Source organism: Cariama cristata, unplaced genomic scaffold (genome assembly GCF_000690535.1).
Source record: "Cariama cristata isolate BGI_N322 unplaced genomic scaffold, ASM69053v1 scaffold19446, whole genome shotgun sequence".
Lineage (NCBI taxonomy): Eukaryota > Metazoa > Chordata > Aves > Cariamiformes > Cariamidae > Cariama > Cariama cristata.
In genome coordinates this window covers 1-22654 of record NW_009621767.1, presented here as the reverse complement: position 1 = coordinate 22654, position 22654 = coordinate 1, and the positions used below count along the sequence as shown (strand labels likewise).

Sequence of the window (22654 nt, the reverse complement as noted above, 5' to 3'; positions counted from 1 at the left end):
TTTAATTACATAAGTTATTACAGTACTGTTTTAAAGGAATCTTTTGGTTATATGTAAACACTATAAATTAGCTGTTTAAAAAATAATCATATAAGACAAGTATAGCATTGACATAGTTTAAAAAACAATAACTAGCCCTAAATCTGAATACTCTCAGGGTAGAACAGCGAAAGCAGATATCAATCTAAGGCTATGCAATAACATGCTGAAATTCTGACTTATTTGAAGAACCAGTGCTTCTTTGTGTTCCCTCCTTCTTTTGTTCTCATATGTTAAGATTTTCACCATCAGTGCCCTAAGGAATGGGCCGCCTTGTACTTAACTAAGTGTGACGGGATAATATATGCTACTTTGAGTGTTGCCATTCTAATATTAAAAGCCATCTAAATTAAGCTTCCTAAATATGTACTGGTTTAAATTAAAATCCTGAGGAATTATACTCTGTTTACTTGATGGTTTTCGTTAAGTGCAGTTTGATGTATGCAGAATGCTGTTTCATTTAAGGTCATTCTTAGTAAGGCATATTAAAAATAAATATAAAAGTGACAACATAATATTTAGTTTCTTGCTACAAAATCTTAGGCAAAAAAATATTTTTGCATGTAGTAATGGACTTTATCCATTTGCTGGCTTACAGGAGTTAAAATTTGTGCATTAAGCTTAACTGCCCTTGTCAGAACGTGCCACCGTGCTGTAATAGTGGTCCAAGGCTACATGCTAAAGATTTTGTTTCCATGCTCAAACACAGCTTGCACAAACTGCTTGAAGACTCTGTCCATGTAAGTGCACTTCCTCGGCCAAAGTCCTTCCAGGAAACCAATGTGGCCTCCGCACGAAGTCAGAACCAAAGCAACGTTTGCATTTTGTTTGGCAGCTTCTACTGGTATAGCTAAAAAGGAGGGGAAAAAGGTTTTAAGTCCTTATACTTCTATGAAATGCCAGCCACCAACTAATTTCTCTTAAACATTTCTCATATTGTATATGAATAAGTACACACAACGTCAACATATGCTTAAATGTACCGCAGGATGTGGAACCGTAGCTGTGTTAAAAGCTGTTTCTCTCTTCATCATTAACTCGCCTTATCTGTGTCATTTTGCTGACTGCTGTAAAAGTTTCAGAAATCACTGGGCTTCATCTTTCTTTCAGTCCCACTGATGGAACAGCACCCATGTTAATGCACGCTTAGGATTTGGTGTACATAGCGTAAGTGAAAGGACAACCAAGCCTGTCGTTTTTAACCTGTGTTGCAATATTCAACTTTGGAAAAACTGAGGAATTGGGACCTTAATTGTGAATCCCATTCTTTTTGTAGGAGGCTCCAAACACAAAGCCTTTAATGTCTCAATAAGATTTTGTCTGTAAGATATCCTATCAGCTAATATTAAAGATTATCTTATCATCATTACATCTGATTTTCCATATGTTTACACCTGCCCATTTTGACTGCACCATGCAAACACACGGGGAGACGGTGCCTGCCCTGCGGAGCTCGTCATCTAAATACGCGAGGCAAACAACTGCACAAGGACACAGAAAGCTGCCCCGTGTCACCCAGTGGCTTAGTGGCTCTCTACTGAACAGTGACTGCTAGAAAATGATTTAATTCGGAATTTAGATTATTAGACCAGATACTACAAGGATTTTTCTGTTGCTGGGTTAGTTTTGAGCTGGGTCAGCACCCTGATGCGTTCATGCCAAAGATGGGTGGTGGCAGGCACAGCCAGGTGAGGACTGCGATGAAGTGGCCCTTTCAGCGACAGCCCACAGTTAGCTTAAAGTCGTTGGTGAACTACACCCGAGACATGTGCTGATCTGGAAATGTGCAGAAAGGGAGACGTCAGCGCATCTTATTTTGAATATGCGTAGGGTGTGTGGCTCAATCAACGCTGTCCTCTGGGCAGTTCCCTTTGTGAAAGAAAACAAAGGTCAGTTAGCGCGGTCTGACCTGCACGTGACTTTACGAATGGTACTTCAGTGTGATGGGATGACACGATGATCATACGAACTGACTGGCACACCAGCGGAGCTTTATGGAGCTGTGGTGTTTGTGCTCTTGATATAAAGATTAAGTTACTTAAGCAACTTCTCTGGAGTTTTAAGTATGCTAAAGGTACTCCTGAACAAAGAGAAATCTCGTATGTTTCAGTAAAGAATGCCTTTCAAAGTTCCAGTTTTCCAATAATAAACTTCATGGAAGGGAATAAAATAAAAATCGTACAGAAAAAACAACAGCAAAAGAAGACATGCTTTCTCCGGACAGAAGGGAGTAGCAGGAATTTCACTGTTGTTCTCCAAGAACCAGAGATAACATGAGAACTCCATTGATCCTAATGGACTCAGGACCAGCTGCGTTCTGGCCTGAACGCACCTCTTGACTAGCTAAGATTGTGCAAAACCATGATGGTCGTTCACTTTGTCAGACTAGTGTCAAAGGGTAGAGAGAAGTATCCTTTCTTGCTGAGAAAGCGCTTTGCTGGGGGTATGGAAGGCAGATGGCAGTAAAAGTCTCCTCTGCTGTGCCAACCCAGCTGGGGAAGCCCTTACAGGCAAAGCTCACTGTGACCCCTGCATACCTCTCATTCAGAGGTTGCCAGTGTAATGATACCTCCCAAATCAGTTTGCTGGTGGTTAATTATTCATGCTCAAACTGATTGGCACTACTGCAGTGGATGCCATGCGCTGCCCACCTCCAAACAGCTACAGCAGCTGTCTCCTAGAAGCCTACCAGCACTAGGATGCTGGTTATCTTCTGCGCCAGGCAAGGTGCGAGCCACACACAGGTCTTTACGAATGTCATCTTCCCCATCCTGAAGTTCTCCCTATTCTAACTAACAGGCGTTTACAGCAGAATTCTGCCACAGATCATCGCTTTTACCACAAGCTGCAGCACTGTGCTGAATGTGCAGTCGTTTTCTTCCATCTGCAGTGAGGATTTTTTAGTAGGTGCCAAGTTTGACCTGCTGTTAGCTCTTTGCTCTTCCCTCCCCCGTGGTGAACAGGAGAGCCTGCCCTTGGCATAGTCGGTCTCAATACAGTTGGGTCACCCTTTGCATGACTACTCCCCAGCTTGCTCTGCAGCTTCTCAGGAGAGAATGGAATCTGTTGTGTTGCTCTCCAGTGCCAAAATGCAAACGATGCTTGGCAGTGATGTGGTACTTTTCTTGACGCCGTTTCTAGGGACTGTGAGCCATCCACAAATAACCCTGCAACGCAACAGAGCAAATTCTGCAACGTAAAGGGCAGATGAATGGAGCACTGGATGTGATGGATATAGGATGGCACGTCAAAAGATACTACTGTTCCGTTTTGTCCACATGTAACCTTGTACTTATGTTTCTACTGACCAAAATCTGTTCTGCTGTTTGATCCAGCGGGCACAGAGCTGTTATTTGTGATCACAGAACCACGATGTAAATACGTATGTGCAGAATTACCTCGTTCAAAATCAATTTGTTGTACGTTGTTTGCAAAAAGTGTTTTTTAAAAAAGAACAATAGAAAAAGATACATGTGAAGCAGCATCAGCTTAAATAAGTCACTGCTGTCAGACTTTCTGTTCCATCGTTTGGTTGATTTCTCCCTGTACCTTAAACTCTTACCCTAGTTCTTACCCGTCTGGCCACTCCTTGGCCATTTGGTCTCTCCAGACAACTTCATTCAACCATGCTGTTTACATAATAGGATGCAATATAACACCTACGAGCAATTACTCCAAGTTTGGATTCAGAGGGACAGAAAAGGTTCAGAGAGTTCAATAAAAAGTAACTGAACTTCAGACACACACTTATTTGGCACAGTGGATCAGGAGGGAGTTGGCATGGTACCTAGCTTCAAGGGCAGGCTTTCAGCTCGGGTACAACGCTCACCAGCGGCAATTAGCTAAGCATTAGTATAATGAAAATTAAGTCAGATGCCTAATACACTGCTTAAAGTCTCTGAGGGGAAAAATGCCACTTCAGATGAAAAGTTAAATGTGACACTGATAGTGAATGCTATTATTCCATCTTCTTGATTTATTTTTCACACTTACACTAAGGGCTTGACTTGGTTATATGATGTATTTCCTGAAGCAATGGCTCGCTTAAATTAGTTATGGTGAGAGAAGTGTCAGGCAGTGAAGCAAGCATTTTTTTTTCATTAGTTAGTATTGTGCATTCCAGAATTACACTACAGATACATCAGCTGCCAAGCTCTATGAACTTTAAACAGCAACATTAAGGAAAGGCTGCAAATGAATTATTTCTTCCTAATACTGGATTGACATCAAAGGGCACATTTTCACAATATATTCAAAAATAATTGCTGGGAAGTACCAAGTGCACCAAAAAGCCACATGAGAAGAAATGAAGAGGCAGTAAGAGGCAACAGAGACAGCATCTGCACTCTTAAAGGGAAGTCTCTCTTTAGGTCCATATCGTGTGGTGACGAAGCAGACTTGGGCTTGTATCCCCCAAGCTCTGTTATAGGAAGATAGATGTGGCTGGCTTCATAAAGGATATTTAAACACAAAGGAATTCCAGCATAGCTTTCTCCCTAGTAAGTTTTGTAGGCCAGGTTCCCCAGCTGTTGGAAACTACAGCTATCCACAACAGAGGTGGAAGGTAGCTTAAAAGCTGGTAGGTATTACTGGGAGAGATGAGGCATGAAATAACCAGTCCCCAAAGTCAATAAAAGGCTGGGGTCTGGATGAGAAGAAATTTGTGGCTTTGAATCCATTATACAGTTGTGAGTGGAAACTGCCTCTGATTGCCACTGCCTCTGATCTGCTACAGCTGTACTGTAGGGGACTCAATCTTTTGGCTAGTCAAACTACACAATCACAGAACTGTTGAAGCTGTAAGAGATCTTGAGATCATCTAGTCCACCCCCCCAGCTCAAGCAGGGATACCTAGAGCAGGTTGCCCAGGACCATGTCCAGTTTGAGTATCTCCAGAGATGGAAACGCCACAACCTCTCTATGCCAGTGTTTGACCACTCTCATAGTAAAAAAGTGTCTTCTTGTGTTCAGATTGACTTTCATGGGGTCAAGGTCAATGGTTGGCTCTTGAGAACTGGAGGTTATATTCTAAAATGAAAAGACAAGGGGATGGAGTATCTACAGTAGCTTTAATCTAGCTAAGAAAGGCCCCAGTCCCAGCGATAACAGGCTGGAAAAGGTTAACGAATCCTCCAGGGACAGAGGCACACTGTCTGGTTCACTGCTGTTGTTACTTGTGCTAACTAGCTAGCTTACTCCTGCCGCAGTTACTGCTTCACTTTAGAACAGAAACCACAAACTGAGCTAGAGCTAAACACAGAGGTGAAACCATTGTTCCTTCTCTAAGATACTTAATGACAGGAGCATGGCACAGCAGATCACCTACCCTGCGGTACTGGGGGGAAAGACCCATACAAACTTACCTTCAGAGTCACGACCCAGATTCTATATTTGGACATAGATTTTAGGGTCACAGGCCCATCTATTCTCATTTCCAGGACATTATATGCTTATAACAAACAACAACTGGCCAATTTCAAGGAAAAAAAAAAATCTCACAGAGGCTAGTCCCTGAACCACAAATTGTTAAAGGTGGATGCAGTATTCTGGAAGGCTATTGCTATGTTTGCCCATATTTTTTTTTAAGTCTCTGTTTTGGCCAATGTAAGGGATAGGTAGTTTGGCTAATCCAGAGTCACCATTTTTTCCCTCATATTAGGTGGCTGTCACCTCTTTATATTGTTCATGCATAGCATGGATGCTTTTTGTTCAAGAGAAACAGGCAGCCTGATTTCTTCTTCTAGTGCACTCCTCTGGAGTGGCCCTTTTCTCTTCATGTCACATTTGTCTCTAACAGGTCTTCAAACTATAAATACTAACGTAAGTGTGCACATGTTTCTGTATGTGTTGTACGTCTCCGCACCGATAAACAGTTCACACCCACAGAGTATCTTCCCATTTCTTCATTCTTCCGTTTGTTATTGTAATCTGTTTGCCTACTCACTTTGGTTTCGTGACTCATTCTACAAGAATCTCATTTGACTTGTGGTGGCAGAAGAAAACTTCCCTGAAATAAATCAAGTGTATGAACTTCATATTTAAAGGTGTCAGGTGTTCACTGCTGAAGACTGTCCCCTCAACCAGCTGTTCATTATAGTGGTTTTCCTGTATATCAGCTTTTGTTCTCCCTCTGTTCTCAGACACTACAACCAATACACAGACCGCAGGAACGAGCGTATCTTTTTAAGATGGTTAGCAACAGGGTTTTGATCTTCAGATCAAAACCAAAATGTTCATAATGATCACGTGTTTGGCATAAAATAGGAAGAAAAGGGAAAACAGAGTTTTCAGCCTGTCACTAGCTGATATTGCTGCTTCATTTTCTAGTTAGATTCTTATTAATTTCAATGTGCCTCCTTCTAGGAGCTCACTTTGTCTATGTCTCTTCCCTTACCTTAGATTTCAGCCTACAGGCTAACTTCCATTTTTTCTTACTTTTAGGCATTTTTTCAGGCACTGGAGGTGGCACTGAGATCAACAGCTGAGGATTTCAAGTCATCTGAAACATAAGCAACTCCCAGACATTCTTCGTAGGGACTGGATTGAAAAATGGCAATAAAAAGTACTTGTTTTCACTTTCATTGAACTCTGAATGTCTACAATCCAGACATCTGAATCCGAGTTCCTCATTATAGGCTCTCTTCATACTTGGTGAACAGAAATGGGTGCTTCTAAGAGGGCAATACATCTGTTATCTTCCTTACAGTGAGATAACCTACCCCCTAAATGTGCATATTTCTTTCTTTTGACTGTAAAGAGTCTACTAATGACTAATGATTCCACCCCATGTGCTTCTGCATTCTGTACTAATCAGGTCTCTCCATCATCAGATGTTTTACATGTCTTACACTCTAAGTAAATTGCAAGACTGCTCCATCCCTGGAGATTATGATCCTATGTACAAGTAACATTTAAATACACCTCCACATATAGATCTGAGTTCATTCTCAGACCTATGTAGTTTGTCTCAATCCTTGCATATACAGATAAATATATTTTTAAAAGCCTAAACTTACCATGACCTGGTGAGAAAACATCATCCACAGAGTTTAGACATAACACTGGAATTCCTACTGACTTCAGCTTGCGACATGGGCTAGCATCTTCATAGTAATCATCAATTGTACGATAGCCAAACATGACTGAAGTGAACTGCTTATCAAATTCTCTAACAGTTCTAGCCTGAAGTACAGAATTCAAACAGAGAACTATGTCAGCATTTGGAAAACAGCATCCAGCTAAAGCATAAGTAACACTTTCACATACCTTCATCACAAGATCCATATCAAATAATTTCTCCAACATTTGTCGATGCCTAAAAAGAAAGACAGAAAAATTGGAGGGCTTGTTTTTTGTCATATAAACAGATGTAGAAGTCCTCTGCTTTACAGATACATTTATAGGAATAACTCCCTAACAAGAACATGCTTGTTTTTAATTTTCTGGAATCCAAGAGCAGAAGAACTGTTCATTCATATGCAGGCACATCCAGCAACATAGTAAAAATCTACATAAGCCATGAGAAAGATGCCAAAGATAAGAAAACTAAATATTTGGGAATACAAATACACCCTCATTTTATAAAGCAAAGGACGAACTAGTCCTTTCCATGCTTTTGCAGGCAACGCCGACTTAAAAGAATTAGTACATATACATATATACTCAAAGTCAATATGCGCATGTCTAAAAAGTTAAAAAATCCATTCACTTCAGCCATAAATATAGTAGTACGTTGGTCTTGTGCCGAGTTCCTTGAGGAGCAGGGAAATTCAGTCACATTGATGACAATGTTCCTTGCAAAGATCCTTTTGATTTCAAAACTTACAGAAGAATGCACACAGAACAGCTATGTGCAGTGTTGTTACAGCATTAATTTAGCCAATATTATTATACCTGCTGTAGATCTCATGCTAACATCCTTCCACCTTGCTAAATAGTTCAGAAGGCAACTCACCTGCTGATAGAGGATTGTAGACAAGTAGTCAAGTAATAGTTGAAAAGAAGCCAGTTTAGTGGCTTCTCCAGAGATTCTACAGATTCAAAAACATTCCAACCCGCAGAGAAAATTGCAGCTGCCATTAAAGGAGTGTCTCTGCCAGTTTTGCCCAGGTAATTTAAAAGAAGCATGCTACAAACAGAAATGAAAAACAGAAACATATATACTATCAAATTGTTCGCTTCAATTTAAAGCAAATACAACAATCAGCCACATTTTTGTCTGTTTTTCAACAGTTTCTTGTATCAACCCTACAGTTGTGCCTAATACTTCTAAAAGGTAGTCAGTGTAATCAACATGACTCATGAAGTTTGCTTTCTCTCCCTCCTGTCAGAGAGGAATCAAGTGCACTGTGTAGGACGTGGGTAGGAGTGCATTTAGAAATAAATAGAGATGTACTAGTCTTATTTATATCACTAAAAGGGAGGGCAAGGTCAAATAAATGTATCTTACTCATGGAACGGGTATTCCCAAGTTGTTAGTAAGTTTTACCGTTCTACAAGCTCTTGGTCTTCCTGATCTGATAAATCTGGTCAGTGTGTCTGACAAATGCAAGCTGCCCCTGGCACGCCTGCCTCACTATGAAGCTGTCTTTTGAGTTGAAGGTAATGCCTTTACCTCACCTCGCGCATATGAGAGAACACAGCTGTTCTTTAACACAAAGTACGTAAAAGACTGAAGTGTTGGATAATGAATAAAACTAGCAAAACAGAATTATGAGCCAAATAAATGGCTTAAGTCTTGCCTTTCTGACCAATTGCCACTTAGAGTCTCTACTGCTGATGCATAGTTGAGTTGAAAAAAGGGAAGAGTTCACCAGTACCTACCCTTCAAATGTAGAAAAATTAAAATCGAAGCAGGAATAAAAGCAAAATACTAACAGAAAAGGTCTAAACCTTAATTTACTGCCTGAGGTCCAAAAGCTTAGAACCAGCATTTTAATACCAGGCCTTTAACTCAAAACGTTACAAGTTCTACAACTTCATATAGCTTCCTGGACCACCAACATTCTGTACCTTGGCTTCATCTACCATACTTCAGGAGACAGCAACCGTTAGCAAAGGCATCATGAACCAGCCTGCCCTCACAGAGACTTTATCCCTATGCACTACCTACCAGATCATAGGACAGCAGTGCAAAAGGGAAACCAGTCTTTGGTGTCACCAAAGACTTGCCAGTTGGTAGGAACCAGCAGGAAAAGAACAGCAAACGGCACTTGGGGTGGGCTCCTGCCATCAGCTCACACAGTTGAACCCAATGAGGAAAGTCACCTGTGAGTGACACATATCGGAGTTAGGTAGCATATGTTCCTTGTCACCCACAGAAGAGGAGGAACCTGTGAGTCACCAGACTATATACTGCAAGGCCATTGAACCATAAACCAATGAAAAAAAGTTGCAGTAGTAGAAGCAGCCACTTCTCTAACAGAATTCACAGAATATATGTGGTAGAGAGATGGTTTAGGAATCTTCATGTTAGAAAACAAAGTCCCTTTCCAAAATAATACATACTGAAGATCAGTAGAACAAGTGGGCTTTCATTTACACCTTTGTGAAGTACATGTTTATTTTTCTTCTTAATTCGGCAAATATTTCCTATATAGATTAACTGGCTATTCAGAAAATTTTGAAAAGGGACAGATAATAAAAACTATTGTAAGATTAAGACAAGTGGATGATTTTCCCAATATGCCCCTGGTGAGATCTCTGCTCCTGCTTAATTTTAAACATGCAAGTGCTCCAATTAATTTTGAAGCATGGAAACAGTCCCCACGTGGATGATTAAAGACTATTCCAGTTTTCTGTTCAATTAAGCATATGCTTTCTCTTTTTGGCTCAGGACTTAAAAAACATATTGGAAGAGGAAGGTGGAACATCTTGCCTAAAATTGCCCAGTGGTGGTGGTGAGGTAACAGCCAGGAACATAACACAGATCCCCTGTGCCATACTAACAGACTTCACCACTATTTAGGATACCGTAACTAGGTTAAGCCAAGGACAGAAATGACAGTAAGGGCTGAACTGGAGTTTTGTACCAGCCCCAGAACAGCTAGCTTCTACTGCACCTTCAGCCCTGAAAATGTAGTTCTTCACCTACTCCACCCTGGCCCTCTTAATTCTAGTGTAATGGTGCACCACACATGAAACTACCCATGAAGGACTACTGTGCTTTAAATCCTTATCTCGTCGTTGAAACAAGCCTCTACTGCAGATGCTTCTTTGGCTTTCACCATTTCCAAGGAAACAAGTTTTTGCAATACATCACGTTATTTCATGTTTTGCATGCAAAAAAGTCTGAGCTAGGGAGAGATAGCATGCCAAGTGAGATAAGAGCCAACAGGCTTGCTAACCTTGTGAAAAAGAGTTTTAAACTAGGCTTGTAAAGGGATGGAGAACAAAGCCTGAAGAGAAGCGGAGGCTTGGCAGGCCCTGATGAAGCACCCAAGGGATAGCATAATGGGGGAGGCTCTCACACTTCCCTGAGAAAGCAGCATGACTGCAGATCATCTCGTGTGCTGGCACATGCATGAACACAAAGAATGGGAAAAATAGGAGAAATTAGAAGTCTGTGTGTACGGAACAAGTTTATTGGATCACAGGGACATGGAGGACTATGCAGACAAGACTATGTCATGATGGATGCAAACAGACTCTTCATGAAGGCCTTGAAGACAAGGAGGATGCTTTGCACCTTAGACAAAGAAGCCATTTAAATGCACAGAACTTTTCCCTGGTGCATGTTAAAGCCAATTCAGAGCTAATAGGTCAGAAACAGGTAGGAGGCTAACAAAGGGGATGTCATGGTGGGTACCTGCTATAGAACTCCTGATCAAGAGGAGGAATTAGAGAATCCAAGTCTTTGGACAGCTAAAAGAAACTTCATAACCACCAGGCACAGGGAACTGTAACCATCCCAACATCAATTGCCACAGCAAAGCACAAGCAGACCAGATTTCTGGAGAGCATTGATGACAATCTTTTGATACACAACCAATGACCCAAATAGGGAAAATGTTCTATGGATCTGCTACTCACATGTAAGACAGAATGTGTCAGGTATGAGAAGGTGCAGAACAGTCTTGGCCGCTGAGATTATTTCATAGTGGATTTTTAAGATCAAAAGTGAGTGGGGAAGGTAAGCAGCAGAATTACAATACTGGAGAGAGTTGGCTTTAATTTGGTCAGGGATCTGGTTGGCAGGATCCCATGTGAGATGGCCTTGATGGGCAAAGGGGTCTGGGAGAACTCTTTGACCTTAAGGATAACTGAACATAAAGCACAAGTGCGGTACATTCTGATGTGCAGGAAGTTGAGCAAGAGTGGCAGAAGACCATATGGAGGAACAAAAAACTCCTGAGTTCATTCAAGAAGGAAGTACCCTGAAGGTGGAAGGGGTTGGGCTGCCTGGGAGAAACAGTCATTGCCCAAGCATGCAGTTATGACAACTAAAGTTCAGCTGGAGCTGGAACTAGCAAAGGATATGCAGGACAACAAGAAAAAGGTTTCTGCAACAAGAAAGGCTTCTGTAAGTACATTGATACAAAAAAAGGCTCAGAACAAACAACATCGACTCCTTTCCCCTCATCAGTGAAGCCAGTCGTCTCATCATAGAAGACAATCAGATCACTTGGGCATGCTTTGTTCTTGATAAATCCAGTCACCTTCTTATCCTTCATACGCTTGGAAATGGCTTCCAGAGGCTCTTCCCAAGGAAGTGAAGATAGGCTGAGCAGCTTTTATTCCCTCCTGGGACCACTATTCAACAAAGCAGGGAATCTAGGGACAAAAGATTTGTAAAAAAGCAGAGCCTACCTGTCTCCTCTGCCTTTAGTGCTGAGGTCTGTTCTCAGGCCTAATAGGTCCCTGTGCCTAGTGGCAGAAGTATGGGAGAATGAAGTTCTACTCATGGCAGAGGAAGATCAAGTTAAGCCCTGGTTATGCAAACTAGGCATAGACATGTCAATGGGACCAGGTGAGGTGCACCAAAGCTCCAGAGAGAGGCAGCCAATGTCATTATGAGACTGCTCTCTACAACTTCCAAAAGGTTGCAACAACGGTGGGATATTCCTGATCCCTGGAAAAAAAGGCACCCATCTACAAGAATGGCAAGGAAGAGGAAATACAGGCTGGTCAGCCTAACCCCAGCACTTTGAGAATATCCTCTGGAAGCCATTTCCAAGCACGTAAAGCTAAAGAAGGTGACTGCTAACAGCCAGCATCGATTTACCAAGGACAAAGCATGCCTGAGCAACCTCTAAGCCTTCTATGATGAGCTGACTGCCTTCGTTGATTAGGGGAAAGATGTGGATTTTGCCTTCAGCAAGGCTTTTGACAGTCTTCCATGGTCTCCATGTAGCCACACTGGAGCGACATGGTTTGAATAGATGACCTGCAACATGCGCGGAAAACTGACTAGACCACTAGACTCAGAGAGTTTTGATCAGGACCTTTTGATCGGAGTTTTGATCAGTCCAACTGGAGTGGTTGGACCAGATATTAGTAGTGTTCCTCAGGGATCAATAATGGGGCCAATACTGTGCAACATCTTCATTAACTGGATGATGAGATGGAACACACCCTTAGTAAGCCCGCAGGTCAAATTGTGGGGAGTGGCTGGTGAACAGGAAGACAGGGCTGCCATTCTAAGGGACCTCCACAGGCTGGAGAAACAGTCTGGCACAAACCTCATGAAGTTCAACAAAAGCAAAAGCGAAGTCCTGCACCTAGGACAGCACCTAGGACAGATTAATGACTGGACAGAGAGCAGCTGAAAAAGACCTGTGCAAACAGAACATGACTCAGCAAGGTACCCTTGCAGCAATGAAGACAGCTAATGACATGCTGTGCTTTGTTAGTAAGAGCAAAACAAGCAGGTCTAAGGAAATCATTATTTCCCTGTATTTGGCACTTATGAGATTGTGTCTGGAGTACTGTGCCCAAGTTTGGGCTTCACAGCCAGATAGACACTGACATACTGGAGAGATTCATATGCCTTCATACTGAAGACTCCAGCAAAATCCCAGCAAAACAAATGGAAAAAGATTGGCCTGATTTAAAAAGCTTCCAAGATACTTATTTATGTGATTATCAATAACTATATTGCTTGGACAAATCTGTATTTATCCCAAAGCTCCAACAAGTCGTTAGTAGATTAATGTCAATATACCAGGCTATATCTGCCCACCCTCCATTAAATTTATCAGAAAGAAGGGAAGTCTCAGGAAGTTGCCACTGTGTCTGCAGTATTTCTAATGGAAGTTCTGCTCTCCTACAATTTTCGTTAAAGAGGCTGTCTGAACATTTCTCCTAGCTTCTAGCAGGGATTTTTCTAAGAAACTGTGCTATCATTGTCTGTTCTAGCTGTGCTTTCTGGAGAGAAGCCAGAAGACAGCAAGTCTTAATACCACATGCTATATCAATCCATACTGGTTTCAACAACAATACTGCTTCTTGAATCTAAGCCAGACAGAGCAGATATCCACATCTCTTCCAGCTTTACCTACCCACACACTGCAGAACCCAAACAGAGTGAAGATAAATCTTGTCATTTCCAGAGGTTGCTAAGAAACATGACATGTTAGCTCTAGTTCCTATTTTTTTATCCCCGTTCCAAAGACAGCCTCCATAGTTTCCAAAGATTGTATTGCCCGCTGGTTTGGCTGTCAATCTGTCTGTCAGTGTCTCCTGTCTTTCTCCACCCCCCTCAACTTTTGAATGTTGGCCAATTTTAACCTTCCCTGACACAGAGCTAAAAGCCTCAAAGATATGAAGTTTCTAAAAGTCTTCTGAATATTGACTGTTGGAGACAGACACAAGTTAGTTGCAGTTCAGTAAGTAATGCAAATATTGCAGAGTAATAATTTACAATCAGGCTACAATAGTCTTATTTTATGATCATAGTTAAGCTGAGACTTGTGTTACATAGTACCTTACCCTCCCATAGAAACACCGGCTGCCATGAACGGAGCTGAGGGGTGCAAGTTGTGTACGTGATGAATAACGGTCTCTAAATCCTCTGTGTTAGCTGCACAGTAAGTCCTTGGTGTCTGTAAGGAGTCAGAGGGAAAAATGCCATCGTAAGCTCTTGTATTATCCTTTAAGGACAAAGCAAACTGAACAGTGGATCATTTATATAACAAGATAAATTTAGCATTTATTGTGAAGCTGAGCTAAATGGCAAATATAAACTCAGAGCATTTCACAAGGAGGTGGAGGAAGGGGTTATACTTGTTATCATTACAAAATAAAACAGGTGACAAATATCTTCAGTATCTGCAACCACCAGGTCATTAGATGAAATCTGAACACACAGCCACAAGCTAAACTAGATAGAACTAGATCAGAACTAAATAGGCACCAATATTTTTAAAGTACCCTGAGGAAATGAAAACACATCATAAAGGCTGCAATTTACAGAAAAGGAAGCTTTAATGACAATGTTACCATCTTCACGCACATTCAAACGCAAAAGAAAACATTAGATTTCAAGTTCTGTCAGCTAGCATTTGAAAAGTAGCCAATATTTAGATTCTACACACAAGCAAATAAATAAATAAATTCACCAATGCTATTTACCTAATTTACTAAAATACTCTATTAACTAAAGAACTAAAGCAATGAAACGCCCGTATTATCCCTTCTCTATCTACCATCACCGTCTCTTCAATCTTTAATTGGGACTCCGAATGACTTCCACTGGCATCACTGGGATTTGGGTAACCCCTTCCCTGCTTACCCGAAGGATAAACACAGCTTTTGAGCCTCACCTGCACAGACAACTGCTACAGGCTGCAGTCTGGAGGACTATCTGGAGCAGTATAAGGGAGATAAGTCTTTTTAGGTACAGTAAGAATCACAGTAAAGTAAGTTTTTTTCTAATGCTGTTCTCTAGCTTTCATGTACGGCACAAGAGAGCTTTTAGCTATAGAGTTGCTACTAAACATGTTGGTGACCTTGACTAAACTATAGGTAGTGGCTGGCCTGCCAACATTCAGTATAAACATTAAAACTAAATATAAAAATACTTAATTATGAGTTAATTGAACTTATTTGTTGCCTGAAGCAACAACGGTTTTTAATTATTTTTTTTTAATTCCTTTCAGTTAAACAGCCTGGATATTTGTGGACAATTGTAACAAGTTTAATTAGATGAAACTAATTATTTAAAATGCATTTAACAAGAATATTGAAATGAAGTCAAAGATTAAAAAAAAAAAAAGGAAAGAAAAGTTAAATCTGGATAATTAAAACTGAGGACATTCTTAATTTCCATTTATGTTGCATTTCCAGTTCTCATTCACATAAATCACTCTTCACTGTTTTGCACCCTATTAATTATAAACAGTGTGAATGTGTTTTATTTTAATTAAGTTGTCAAGTTTATAAGGAAAAATAAATTATTTTTGGTAACTAGGTTCTAATGTATTCTAAGTGAAAGCGTATTTGATTAAAAGTGCATAAAACTAGAGATACGTTCCATTTTCATTCCAGTTAAATCCTGACACTTTAATGTCTATCTGTCTACTCCTTGTATGAAGATATTTTAAAACACCATCTTAGCTCACACTGGCTGTGGTCAATCTAGTACCTGGTTATTCCATAACAATAATGCACAGTAACTTTCAATAACAAATGAGAACCGCATTTTAAAACTAATTCTTTAAATAGCTACTATTTGGTGTAAATTTGAATCTATCTTTAAAGACACTAGAAAAAAATATACTTGCATGAGTAATTTCTACTGTGGTGCTCAACTAAGCTCCAAACTCATTAACTAGGGATTTTACATTAAAATGTGGAAACCTCTTTGCAGAAAATGTGATAATTTCAGCTGGTTTGCTTCACAGTAAGATCTTATAAAGCTTAAAGATGTAAATCCGATTACAGTAAAATACACACAATGTATCCAAACAAGAGATCTTTTCTCTTAACAATTCAGAAATTCCTCAATGAGGACTTTGTGTGTCACAAAACTGCTTTGTAGATCCATCTCCAAAAGTATGCAGAGAACTACTCTTAACATGGCAATATTTGCATTGAAATGCTTTATCTGATTATGGGAAAACATTCTGAGCTTTTTAAAGTTTGAAACCAGGGGATTAAAAAATGCAAAACAATACCAAGTATTATGCACATTCATTCCAGCTGCAGAACTGTCAACAAAACGCATATGAAGAAACAAAGCTTATTCAGCAATATTTCATCATGCCTTGTCCCTAGCTGCAGGCAACATTTAGCTTCAAGACTTTGTCATTTGTGGAATTGCCAGTTATTTCTGAGCAAACATGATATGTCTGTTCCAAACACAAAAGATGTCTTTTGTAGCTGAGTTTGTGTCATAATTGCTGAGAAAAATGCAAGAACACATTTAACTTTTAGGATATGCTGTCCATAAAAATCTGATTCGTTAATTCAATAACACATAATACGGATCAATTTTAATGGCACAACTTTTTAACCGTATCAAAATCTAGTTTAAACTCATATTGGCAACTGAGAAAGTAATTACGACTGCTTATATTTGGATTTGTATGTTCACTCAATGAAATTTTCTCCCATTGTTTTAACAGAATTTCTTCAATGTGTGCATTTTAGACTCTATAGTGTTTCTGGAAAGAGAAGTATAAGAATTGTTCATTTTAATGTTACACATATTAATAATTTAAATGATTTCCTAAAATGAAATGTTCATAAAAATTGTGTGCTGATCAGTTGACCTCTTTGAGTTTTAAAATAAAAGAGTAATATTGGCACATGATTGATCTACAAGATGACTAGACTCTCTTCTCTGCATTTTCAACAAATGCTGTGAGTTTCTCTCATTTAAATCCAGCCATACAAATAAACAGGAATGATTCCATATATACCGCTTACAAGTGAGAGATGTTTATCTTAGAAATCATCCTTACCAAAAGATCCTCACCGGCAATTCCTCGATTGTTGAAAACCACACATCTAAAAATTGAGACAGTAAATTCAATTACACATTGTTCATTCCACTAAAAAAAAATAACTTATACACACAAAAAAATGCAAAAGCATAAAGAAAAACGAGGCAGTTCTGTGAGTAAGTTCAGCACATAAATATTTACAGTCCTACAGATCCCTCAAGTCTGACCTGTGTGAACAACCTTCATACAGAATGGAGTTCACTGCAGTCAGCGGGGCTCTACATGAGCTCTGTGATTTGCCGGTCGAGGTCGGATTGCAGGATGAGAGCCCCGGGGTTTACCTGAAGACGTACATACACCTTGTTCTGCCTGCACCTTGAGCTGGCCAAATATGAGCCGTAAGCTCTGCCAGCGCAGGGCTGAGCCTAAAGCAGTGCTCTGAAAGAGAACATCGGGGACCTGTGTGTAGACATCCTCCACGGCTACGTAATTGTGTTAAATAGCAAGAAATGAGCCAAATCAAAATTATAATGACAGCTGCATCTAAGTTGCAGGTTCTTGGGGACGGGATGTTTTTTGTCTGGTATCGCAGAAGTTTCTGTTCTCTCTATGCTGGTGGGAGTCTCTGAATTTTCTAGCAGTATTACCGTGATTTAAGGATCTATGCTTTCCTAATAAATCTTACTTTTCTATTACTCTTCTACCATCTCACTGTAATAATTCTGTTAAATAATATATACATCTTTTAGATGGGTTAAAGGCATGAAAAATTACTTATTTCAGTATTTTTCTCAAATGTTGCTGTTTAAAACCAAAAAGATAGCTTTCTGTTGAAATCTGATCTAAAGCTCTCCTTTTTAATGCTATACTTTCTTTTCTTAGGTGACCAAATGCAGGTATTTCTTTCAGGAATACTTAAAAAATTAATAGCAAGAAGTTGCTGATTTGAGGGCTTTCCTCCTCTGATATTTTTTACTGGTAAGTTTTAAAGTGATTTTAAAAGTACTTTAAACAGTTAAAGTGCTACTTTACTTTCATAATTTAGTAAAGCAGTTATCCAAAACTCCAAACAGAGAAGAGGTAGCCAGACATGTAGATAAAAGCTCATTTATACATATTTGATGAACTTATTATAGTCAGTATCAGAAGCCAATCTGCAAAGACAAAATGTAATATTCCAAATACAGATCCTGGAACAATGACAACTTATTTTAAAGCACAGCAGCAGCAACATGATTACATAAAGGAATCTACTCATCGACTAATCCACTTATTTTACCCAACTCTGACCAGAAGCCTTAATAACAAAACTAAATTAAGCAGTGACAATTAAGAGCTGACAAACCTCTTCCTTAATCAGCACCAGTAAGAGTAGGCTAGCTCTCCTCTCTGCACTCACGAATTTGAGGCTGCTGAATCAAGCAATTTTGGCATTCAGCAGCTGACCTCCTCCGAGGCCTGCTGCCAGCAACCCATCCACACGAGTCTTCTTGGAGCTGAATACAAACCCCTTCTCTAGAAAGTGTAAAGGTAACACAAATACTGATATTATAATTTAAGAAGCAGCAGCAAAGGCCTGTGCAGACTCAGCTTGCTTCCACTGCAATCTCTGGGGCACATCTATAGATACTAAAACAGCCCTTCTGAATGTATTGCCTGTTACCTAATTCTATTATTATTATTACTAATAATGCTTTCTTACATAAACTAATGTCTTTAGATCTCATTTGGCTTAGGAAGGCATCTTATACATATACATACTTACATTTGATCTTATTAGAAAAAGCAAAATACTAGCAATGAAATACAACAGCACCTATATCCCAGCGTTTCGCTTTGATGGATCATGTGAAGAATGTAGGATTCCTTGCTCGTTCCTGTCAGGCCAGGCAATAACAGGACAGTGGGTCTTGTGCTGGCATCCGGATAATATAAGCTGTCATTATTATCAAACCAATCCAACGAAATCTGTCCTCCATCTGCTGTTTTAATGAGCTCACTGAAAGGCACATTTCAAGACAACACTGTTCAGATTGAAAAATACATGCATACCATTAAGAGTGCTTACAGGGTACAAATTACCAGGTATGAATTCTGCATTTTTAATTATGTGTGAATACTCAAAGTGCCACCTAACTAGGTAAGTTTGCATATTTACCATTAAGAAAGAATCACACCTACAGCTGACATGAGTTACCACAGTCAATTTGTGGAGTAATTCCCGTTCACAGTAGATGAAGAACTGGTCTTTCATGAATTGATGCTGATATACTGGAAGCTTGTGACTAATGGGATTTTTGGCATTGCCTTCTATTTTATATAGACTGCAGACTTCCTTTGGATCTTCTGAGAATCTTTTGATAGTACACTGGGCAATGCGGTAAACCTTTAGCACATTTTTTTCTCTTTATCCGAAGAAGCAGCATGTATAATGGATGGCACTTTGTTACATTTTAAACATGCAGAACGCAGACACACACTACTGTATCTTTCACCCTGTATCTCCACAAACTTCGCTAGAATGCACTCTTAAACCGTATATCTTCAGAATGCAACAAATATTATAATATCTCAAGAAGCTAAGCATGCATTAAACAACGGCAAGAAGGTTTCATTCTTTTTTTTAGAAACATACAGCATCTTCCCTTTTCCTGGCAATGAAGACATTGTATGAGAGAGTTGGTGTAGGAACTACCAAAATATAATCCTACCTTGCATTTGATTTTTCATTTGAAAATCTTGATAGCACCTACGCCAGATTTAAAAGCTCATCAGCCTTGTTGGATTCATTAGCTCAGCTTTGCCCTTTTCCAGTAACGGGAAGTAGATGTAATGCTGGTGTGTACTGCCAACACAATCTCAAATGGCGCAAAATAAGCATTGCCCCATGTTTCTTCCCTCACAAACCTTGAAATAGCGAGTATACAAGAAGGGCTAGAAAAAGTAGACATGGCCATACCACTGAAATGTTTCCTAGTTACTAAAACTAAGGGAAGCTGCTAAATGCTAAATCTATTCTACCATGCAAACAGAGCTGAAACAACTTGTGCTGCATCCAGGTTCCGGCACATAAGAGTACTTCTCCTTAGGTCTTGTGCCAAATGCCTCGTTTGCCAGACTAAGTCTCATTTCTGTGTGAGAGAGATCAGCTGAGGACAAACAATAAATACAAGTTTTTTCTCCTCTTAGTATTCAGGCATCAAAGAACACAACATAAACCTCACAGGTAAAAGTTAGTCTGAAAATCGAAGAAATTTTATATATTCAAAACAAGGCTGAATGTGGCCATGCTATGGTTAAGGTAGAACATGTTGATTCAATGGACAGATACAGTGATTGCATGACCTTTGTAAAACGATGGCATTCAAACACCAGAATATTCAATACCCCAGATGACTGCGCTGCCATCCAGAGGGACCTCAGGAGGCTGGAGAAATGGGCTGACAGGAACTTCATGAAGTCGACTGAGGGGAAGGGCAAAGTCCTGCACCTTGGAAGGAACAAGCCCATGCACCAGTATAGGCTGGGGGCTGGCTGGCTGGAAAGCAGCTTGGCAGAAAGGGACCTGGGGGTCCTGGTGGACACCATGTTGAATATGAGCCAGTAATGCACCCTCGCAGGAAAGAAGGCCAACAGCCTCCTGGGCTGCATTAGGAGGAGTGTTGCCAGCAGGTTGAGGAGGTGATCCTTCCTCTCTGTTCGGCGCTGGTGAGGCCACACCTGGAGTACTGCATCCAGTTCTTGGCTGCCCAGTACAAGGGAGACATGGACATACTGGAGAGAGTCCAGCAAAGACAATGAAGGGACCAGAGCATCTCTGCTATGAGGAAGGGCTGAGAGAGCTCGGACTGCTCAGCTTGGAGAAGAGAAGGCTCAGGGGGATCTTATCAATGTGTTTAAATCCCTGAAGGGAGGGTGCAAAGAGGACAGAGCCAGGCTCTTGTCAGTGGTGCCCAGTGACAGGACCAGAGGCAATGGGCACAGAATGAAACCCAGGATGTTCCCTTTGAACATCAGGAAACACTTTTTCACTGTGAGGGTGACTGAGCACCGGTACAGCTTGCCCAGTGATGCTGTGGAGTCGCCATCCTTAAGGATATTCAAAAGCCATCTGGGCATGGTCTGGGGCAACTGGCTCTGGGTGGCCCTGCTTGAGCAGGGGGCTGGACAAGGTGACCTCCAGAGGTCCCTTCTGACCTCAACCATTCTGTGATCCTGTGAACATATAACCACATCAGTTCCTACATGGTCACCAATATTTCAGTGCTCCAAAACTCTCTGAGCTAAAATAGGGCCATTTGGGAACCCTGACCTTTTAAACCTATCGTATATTGAATCCAGGATAGAGATGTTTCCAAGTCTATGATGGAGTTGTAAAGGCAGGCATAAAGCAAAAAAAACGGGCACAAGCTTGAGCAATGACGGTAGCTGTGACACAGTCAGAGTAAGATAACTGCTGGCTACCATATCAATCACTTTCCAGAAGAAAGGCACTTACTTCCTGTACTGTACTTGGGGTCTGGAGGTGATAAAGGGTCGCAGGAGTGTCTGCACCCGACCTTCCCAGCACCAAATTGTGGGATAGTAAGTTTCTGTCACAACGGGGCAATATTCCTCGAGAAAGCGGCAGAAACGGTCATTGCAGGCCACCAGCTGGGGTTTCTAGGAAGACAGACTAGAGTCAGGCATGGGCTTTCATATAAAACAAACCAAGAAAGAAAGAAAGACAGTAAACTGGTTTCTTTCACGTAATCATTTGCAATGCTTTTTCCTTTCACGGTAAAGATACAAGTAAACTAAAACTAAACGAAATGCCAAAATGCCCAACTGAAAAGTGAAACCCACTAAATATAATGGATTCCTTACCTATTTCCAATAACATGCTCTACTTTTATTAGCATTGTATCATTCACTGACAAGTCAAAACCACTGTGTCTCACAGCAGGCGAGAAAGATTTTGCTGAATCGATTCTCTTGCACTGCACAGAAATGGTGCTTAATCCGTGTACTTTTGAGTGTGCACCTGGAGTACCTGTTTTAACGTGGCAGGACACTCCTGCTCCCATCTCATACTACAGTACGCAACTGCATTGGTTACTCATCTCTAATAATGCCCTGCATACAGGGATTTTTCTTACAGCTTCCGTTTGTATACCAATTAACGTGGAAACTCCTGCATACTAAACATCTCAGGTTTTAGCAAACACATTTCTCAAACTTTTCTTTTGCACCAACTCTCCAACGTGCAAGCACTAATAAGACAAGAATAGATGCTTTGAAGAAAACCATTACACATACACAGCAGTAGTGGCACATCCTCCCTTCATTTTTCTCCTCTGACCAAAATCAAGTACCCGCTTCTCGATGGCTATGTTCTCAGCAGTTCTGTGAAGGACTGTGGCAACACACGTGTCTTCACCAGCCATAAATCTTTTGATATGCGTATTTTCGGTTGATTAAGCATTCAACGAGGCGCTCTCACCACGGGGCCACTTCAGATCAGATCAGGCTCACTGTATCCGAGTAATTTGCGAACGCCTAATTTATCTGTGAAACCGCTACTGATGAGAAGATGGACAAGAGTGTCCTAGCCCCCGAAACACTGTGATAGTGGCTCCAAAGGTATTGACGATGGTACCGAAGGCAGATACAAGGCAGCAAACTACTTTTATCACCTGCTCTGTTAGTAAACCGAAGGGGTCGGGTTTTTGCTGTGAAGGGAGGGCTCC

General features: G+C 40.6%; 1 protein-coding gene across 1 annotated transcript; it reads right to left on the bottom strand.

Moving 5' to 3' along the window:
- Positions 1-295: 295 nt before the first annotated feature.
- On the bottom strand, positions 296-21614 carry ABHD3 (abhydrolase domain containing 3). Its single transcript, XM_009702107.1, is given in 8 exon segments — positions 296-889; positions 7056-7221; positions 7306-7354; positions 7994-8167; positions 13969-14081; positions 16944-16989; positions 18742-18924; positions 21424-21614. Coding segments are annotated over 8 exon segments (1101 nt in total). The 3' UTR covers positions 296-710.
- Between the last annotated feature and the right edge of the window lie 1040 nt (positions 21615-22654).